Raw genomic sequence first — 7,309 nt, 5'->3', positions numbered from 1 at the left:
ATCAATTTGTCCGCACGTTCTCACTTTGGGCATGATTCGCACCTGATTATGGACACACATACATTCCCCGTGTGTATCCCTGTCACCTAACAGAGAATTACATACATTTCCCGTCCCCATTCTCCGAAAATTTTCGCCATCCTTGCTCCCGCCGGGGACGGGTGAACTGTCATCCCTAGATGAGGGTACTACACGCTAACTAGTGGAAGCACTTTCTAAAAGAAAATAAAATTAACCAAAGATATATATCAAAAGAAAGGGGGAGGGTCAAATAAGCCCCTAAACATTATCTGAAAAGTCAATTAGGCCCTTAAACATTTAAAAAGTGCAATTTGACATTTATTGTTCAGGGCAAAATCCGGTGATTGACGACGGCAGAACCGTCGCCGGTCGCGCGGAAGGCGACCATTTCCATCAGCGGAAGCTCTGCGGGAAGGCGACCATGACGACGATTCTATTGTCGCCGGTCGCCGAATTTTGTCCTGAACAATAAATGACCTGTTATTTTTGGACTTTTTTGTTCCAATTTAACATGTTAAAGGGCTTAATTGAGCATTTTAAATGTGTAGGGGCCTAATTATCTTTTCAGGTAATGTTTAGGGGCTTATTTGAGCCTTTTCCCAAAAAATAAAAAAAAAATAAAATTGGGAGTTTGGATATGAGTTAGGCTTTTTGTATGTAAAATTGTATTGTTTGGTATGACAAATTATTCTGCATGGTAAACCCAGATAAAACAATACCAATTTACATACAATAGATTCAGGTTTAAAATACACAATTTACATACAGTGAACTCGTGTCAATGGTATAACTATTGTTTTGGCATTGAGTGTCAAAATTAGATTTACTCAATTTGAATTTATTTTCCATAAAAAAAAAAACTTAATTTGAAATTATATATGGGGTGTATGAAATAGCCAGACAACTTCGAGACATCTAAGTTATAGAAATAAAAACATGAAAAAAAAAAGATAAAAAGATTTTTTTTTAAAAAAATCTTGATAAAAAAAGAATAGGGATAAGAGCCAAATATGCATTTCAACTATAAGTCAAAATGCAATTAGCTTCCTTAAAAACCCTCCCATGAAACATTTTTACTTTTCATTTGTATGCAAAGATCCTGTGGTCTAGTGGCACCCGATTATGGTTTACACTCCCACATGGATGCTTCAGTAGGTTGAGAAAGTAGTTATGAACAGATACTACATTGTAACAGAGTCAGTAGTACTGAACAGATCCTACATTGTAACAGAGTTAATAGTAATTAAAAAAAAATTAATTAACATACTTCCTCAAAGTAATTGGTAAATTTTCTTTCTTAAATTACAAAAATTAATTAAAATTTTAAAAAATAAAAATTTCAATCTAAATAAATTAATTAAATACAAAAATTTATGATGGCTTTCTTGTCCAACCGGACAGAGAAACCTGTCTGGTTCCTCTGACCAACTGGATAAAGAAGTCGGCCTGACTTCTCGTCCAACTGGACAAAGACGTTTGCCTGGCTTCTCCTTGCCGGCCGACAATCCTTATATATTTATTTAATTTTAAATTACTTTAAAAAAAATCATTTTTACATGTTATTACTTTGAGTTTACCTGCAAAATAAATTAATTATATAAATTTAAGAAATTATTGATTAAATTATTGATTTATAGTTGAATGACATATTTGATCCGTCCCAAGTCCCAAGCTAATGTTGGGTCATCGTAATTTGCAAATTGCAACAAGGAACTTCGGTTTGCCAGCTACATTCCTTGCCGAACAACAACACTTCTCAGCTTTTATTTTATTTTTCTTTTCTCTCTCTAAGCTTAGGAGGAGAGCCTGCGGTGTGGCCGTAGCCTGACCTAATAGGTATGACAATTTCAACCCCAATCGGTTTTCCTTTTTGTGATTTTTTTTTGGGAACAATATGCAATTTCCAATTTCTAGACCTAGATTTGTATACGGAGTATTTTATTTCCTGTAGGATTGTTGATGATTTCAACAAGGGCCGGAATGTTTACGGAAAATCTGTTGCTCTTTGTTTGTGTTTGTGAAATTTCGTGCATGAAATTGTCTGGCATCTAATCGTATGCATTGATCGAGGAACGAAGTTCTTGCTGATATGAGCTGAACTGAGTTGTGAAATCTGTCATAAGAATGCTGTTTTGACACGATTCCTTTTTGCTGTCCTTGACTAGTTCAATTTTGGAATATTTATGAAGCACCAAGTTATCAACAAGTGGAGATTTTGTTGGTGGATTGTTTGCTTAACCTTCCTTGAGCTCCATGAATGAGTTCAAAGAGAAATCATATGGCTTCTATTTTCTTATTGTTATCTCAATGCCAATATGCCAATCTCTCTCCTGTTGACAGTATAGCCCTGGCTTCACACCCTCTGAAAACTTATCAGAAATAGTGGTGAGTTTGTTGGCATCTTCCTTTGCTAGACCTATGTACAGAAGCGTTGCCATAGAGCCTGACCTTTTATTTCAACCTGCCAATCTTGTTTGATGGGTTTGATGTTAATGCCATTTGATTCGGAACAAGAGTATGACAAGAAAGAAAGCAAGAATTTTCATGGAGCTGGACTAAGGGATTATTTTTCAAGATATAAACTGAAATAAGATATTGCTGAAACAAGACATGATCAGTGTTCAAGTAACAAGTTTGGTTTTGCCAGCTCATGCAATGAGTTGGACGGCTCCAATTATGGGCAAAAACATGCTGTCAAAAGATATTTTCTTCTATTCCAACGTTCCTCTTTTTTCTAATGCCATGTTTGGTCTGTTTGCCTCTTCACTTTTCACTCTAAAAAATGCATAAAATTATAATGAGCTTGAATGAGACCGATGGCCAAGGTTGTCTATCTTGTTGCAACATCAACGTTTAGTCATTTACCCATGAAAAAGTATATCCTTGAAATGAGCGTATGCAGTGTCAGGGTTTCATCCAAATTCTTGAATATCTGTTCTCTTTACTATAGTCTTTTTTCTCCACACCCTAGCTTAAGTGATTCTTCTCATCCATGTCTTAATGAACTGCTAATTTTGCTATTGGTACAAGAAACTATGGTGTGGATGGTGGTTCATTTGTTTGAGAAATATTTATTTTGACAAGGTGTGTAATTTGTACGATACATATGATTCATAACTTGTTTGAAAAGTTAAACAGGCTTTTTATGGTTATGATGAGTGTGACTACTATTGTACTGAAATTGCTTATTTCACCTTTTCCTGTCAGTTGATTGTCTTTTATTACCCTAAATATGCTTGGTTATCTTCTTGCAGTGATACTTTAGATGGCAGGAAGGAACCGTGTTCATCGAGAATTTGACCGCCATCGTGGTCACCTTGTAGAAGGGCCTCTTGTCCGTGGTCCTATACCCCGGCCTATGCCTAATCATCATGCTTTATTAGAGGAAGAACTTGAAATGCGGCATGTTGATATTCGCAGGCTTTTGGGTGAAAATCGGAGACTGGTTGAAGACCGAATTACTCTGCAGCAGGAGTTGGGTGCTGCTAAGGAGGAGCTACATCGCATGAACCTTGCTGTGGCTGATATTCAGGCTGAACATGAGCTCCATTCCAGGGAACTTATAGAAAAGGGTCTAAAGTTGGAAGCTGATCTTCGAGCCATTGAACCCCTGAAAAATGAGGCCAATCAACTAAGGACCGAAGTTCAAAGGCTGCATGGCATAAAGAAGGATCTCCATGGGCAGGTGCAGACACTAACAAAAGACATTTCCAAATTGCGAGCTGAAAACCAACAGATTCCACTTTTAAGGGTGGAGATTGATGGATTACATCAGGAGCTTTTTCATGCTAGGTTTCTGCCTTCACTTAGCTTACTTTGTATTTGCAACCAACAAAGAAAATGACCTTTAGTGTTTCTAGAAGATATTGTATAATTATCAGAAGGCATGTGAGCTTCAATAAATAAATAAATTTGACATGCAGATCTGCTGTTGAATATGAAAAGAAGGCAAAAATTGAACTAATGGACCAGAGACAGGGGATGGAGAAAAACTTGGCGTCAATGGCACATGAAGTGGATAAGCTACGTTCTGAGCTTGCAAATTCTGAGGGTAGATCTTGGGTTAACGGTTAGTTAGTTGCTTCCTTTATTAATTTTCATTTCTTTTAAGCTTTTATTCACCTTAATTGAGAAAGTTCAGTATTCTTGGGCTATGGAGGATATGAGATGCTTGAGTTAGACTTCTGATTCTTCAATATGAGAAAATTTTTAGAAAATAGTATCCACTTTCGGTCTTTCCATCCTATTACTGATAAGCCTTTTTTTGTGGTTTAATGTAGTGAAAGAGACCATGCTGCTTGTATAATCTATTCCTTAAACTGATTACTTTGGTTACATTCCCAGTGTCCATGAAATAGTAACAATAAATAAAAGTGAAATAGAACAGGTAATTTAGAATTTATAGTCCTAAAAGAAAAGAGGAGCATTCATATACTTTCTGATGGTGGCTAGCTTATTTGCTTCATAATACACCCCCGTCTCCTTTTATTGGCTCCCATGATCAAACATGCAGTTTAAGAAACTCCAGTCATTTATATCTTTTCCTTTTTGATAAATTATTCCAATAGTACCCTTGCTTTTGCATTTAACGCATACTATCTTGTTTACTATTGAAGCACATTTTGAGCAATGTAGCATTATGTCTTTTGAAATTTCATTGTGGCCAATAAAAATGGGACTGCAGATCTAGTATTTAGATGAATGAAAAGTTGTGTTCTTGGATATTTAGTAACCGCAAGTATCTAGTGTAAAGTAAATCTCTAGGCACAAAATTTGCACCTGACTTGGAAGGTAGCCTTTTTATGCAACTTAATTAATCATCAATGTATGTCAGCTATTATCATTTTTGGGTTTTGCTGTTAGAACTTTGTAGGAGAATGAGGCACTGCAGTCACACTGTTTCATGTGATTTCTTTTCACATACTCTTTGAGATGCTATAGATGAGGGGAATTGTTTTCTAGTGTTGCAATTATTTTTTTTCTCTCATTTGCTATGATCAACTACAGTACTTGCTGTCATGAAAAAAAATGCTTACAAAAGTTCTCCCCCTTCATTTATAACTCTTGAACAATGGGAAAAAACAAACCTACAATTATTTACACCTGGTTATGAAACCTTGTCTTTTTTGTAAGTACAGGATTATATGCTTCTAGCTACCAAGCATGTTGTGTAATTGAATCATTGTATGGCAATGTATTTGGCACCAATATTAAACTATTCATAGTTCTTCTCCTTTGCTGTGTATGTTAACATACTATGTATGGATTTTGAAGGTGGACCGTACTCGATAAATTTCGGCACTCCTGATAGCAACTTCCCAGCACCTTATGGTGAGGGATACGGGGGTCATCTGGTATGGATATTTAACTAAGCAGTGTTTTATTCTAGGCATCATTAGACAAATTCATTGGGTGCTTATATATTATTGGATGTTGATGTTCATGCATTATTCTCAGGTTGCTGCCAACAAGGGCCCTTTATATGGTGCTGGCTCAGCTTCATGGGGAGGACCTGAAAAGCCTCGAATGTCTCGCCGTTGAATTGTTCAGATCCTGTAGTGTGCTGTCCTGTATAAACTGGAGCAAGGAGTGTCTGATGTCTTCCATTTGTGCGTAAACGATCTAGTGTCAGCTCTCTTCCCAGTTGTCCTTGAAGATAATTGGTTATGTTTACTTGTATATGCGCGTTAAGGTTACTCTTACTGAACTAATGGGGTATGGTTGTTCTCTTATTTGCCTAAAACTATAATTTAGCTGCATACTGGTCTTATTTATAAATATAAGCATGTTCTATTTCCCCCCTTTTTTGTTACATTTACTTAATTATATAGATATCAATTTTCTTTGAAAGTTGTCGGTTCTGACTTCTGAGTAATAGGTATTCTTGCTGGATTAATGCTTCTCTGTTTGCCATTGAATAGATTCCTGATAGACTCCTAGCAGTTCAGAAGTATTTGTTAAGGAGATGCTGAAGCATTCTGGCATAGAAGATTATAAGTCTTTGATTGCCAATCTGCCTGTTAAAAATAGTTATTATAGGATATGTAGTTGAAAGTTGAATGCACTTACTGTGCAAAGAATTAGGGAAAGCTCAGGATGTTGCTTAGGAGACACTTTATATTGTTGTTTTCTTGATTTTGTTGCTGGACCTATTATCTAATGATACATCCTTGGGTTGTCATAAATGTTTTAGCCTAATAGGGAACTTCTAGGATTCATGACCTCAATTTATTTATTTATTTTTGTAAATCCTTCTTAACTTGGTCACTTCTTACCAATTTCTTTTGGGCTGAGCAAACAAAGTACCTTTGCCAAGTAAATGAGTATATTGGGGCAAATGTTTAGGGTGCGCATTATGTTGATAGGAGCCCAACAAGATACTATAGATGCTTTGAGAAGATTAAGTTTGTTTAGTTCATGGATGTAGTTCATATTTTCAGGGTTCATGACATCCATTAGATCATGCTCTAGTGCTCTACATTTTCTAACATTGCATACGCACAGTCATCTGTTCTGAAGGTGGGATGAACTACATAATTTATGAGGATGGAGATATGATTTGCTTCTCAGCCTTCTCTCCAAATGCCATACATTTTGTTGGTGGAAGATAGGTGATATTAATAATTGAGGAGTAGGGATCACAAGTAAGATCATGATTAAGATTTAAAAACTAGGAGGTGTGACATTGTAGGTTGTTTATTTATATTTATTGGACAAGCTTCTAGTTGTTTTGGGTTGGGTGTGTAGATCCTTCTATAGTTACATGTGTAGGATGATTCAAGGTGTGTTGTGATGATCAATGAATCTCCTTTAATAATGTGCCTATGCACTTTAGAGAGAGCTGGATGTTAATTGCTGTACCCCTACTTTGGTTCACCTGAATTTGAGGATTGCAGCTTGAGATGTTTGTCCTATTAGTTCGTGCTTCTGGATTGGATATGCAGCTGCCCTGCCCTATGTCTTAATTGTTTGGACGAGAAATGTATTTAGCCTACCAATTCACGTGACTGTCATATTGCTGGGTAATCAAGATACCTGGGTGGCGTCCATTTGTAAATGAGTTGCTTATTATACATTCAAATGGTCCCAGAACAACTGAAGGAAAGGCAGTGGACATACCAAATCAGTGGGCTGCAACCAACGAATGCCATAGGCAAGTATCCTGTTTTTGTTATGTGGCTTTAATGGCCCTCTAACCTTTTGAGTTGGATACTGTACTTTATGTTCTCTCTCTGCTTTTCTTTCTTTCTTTCTTTCTTTCTTTCTTTTTTTTTTTTTTTTTTTTTTT

General features: G+C 36.3%; 1 protein-coding gene across 3 annotated transcripts in view; it reads left to right on the top strand.

Moving 5' to 3' along the window:
* Positions 1-1,712: 1,712 nt before the first annotated feature.
* The window catches only part of LOC116022394 (protein FLX-like 3), a 9,624-nt gene continuing 4,027 nt past the window's right edge, over positions 1,713-7,309 (top strand). For 2 of the 3 annotated variants that reach the window (XR_004099176.1, XR_004099175.1), the window contains exons 1-5: positions 1,713-1,857; positions 3,276-3,813; positions 3,945-4,090; positions 5,296-5,375; positions 5,479-5,736. Coding sequence is in view for 1 of the 3 variants with exons in the window: in XM_031263107.1 (XP_031118967.1) it covers positions 3,287-3,813; positions 3,945-4,090; positions 5,296-5,375; positions 5,479-5,562 (837 nt within the window). In the remaining 2 variants the exon portion in view is untranslated. Of the gene's footprint in view, positions 1,858-3,275; positions 3,814-3,944; positions 4,091-5,295; positions 5,376-5,478; positions 5,824-7,309 lie in introns of those variants that run through there. The other variant, XM_031263107.1, reaches the window with a different exon arrangement.

The sequence above is a fragment of the Ipomoea triloba genome, chromosome 6 (assembly GCF_003576645.1).
Source record: "Ipomoea triloba cultivar NCNSP0323 chromosome 6, ASM357664v1".
Lineage (NCBI taxonomy): Eukaryota > Viridiplantae > Streptophyta > Magnoliopsida > Solanales > Convolvulaceae > Ipomoea > Ipomoea triloba.
This window is presented reverse-complemented; position numbering and strand designations above follow the sequence as displayed.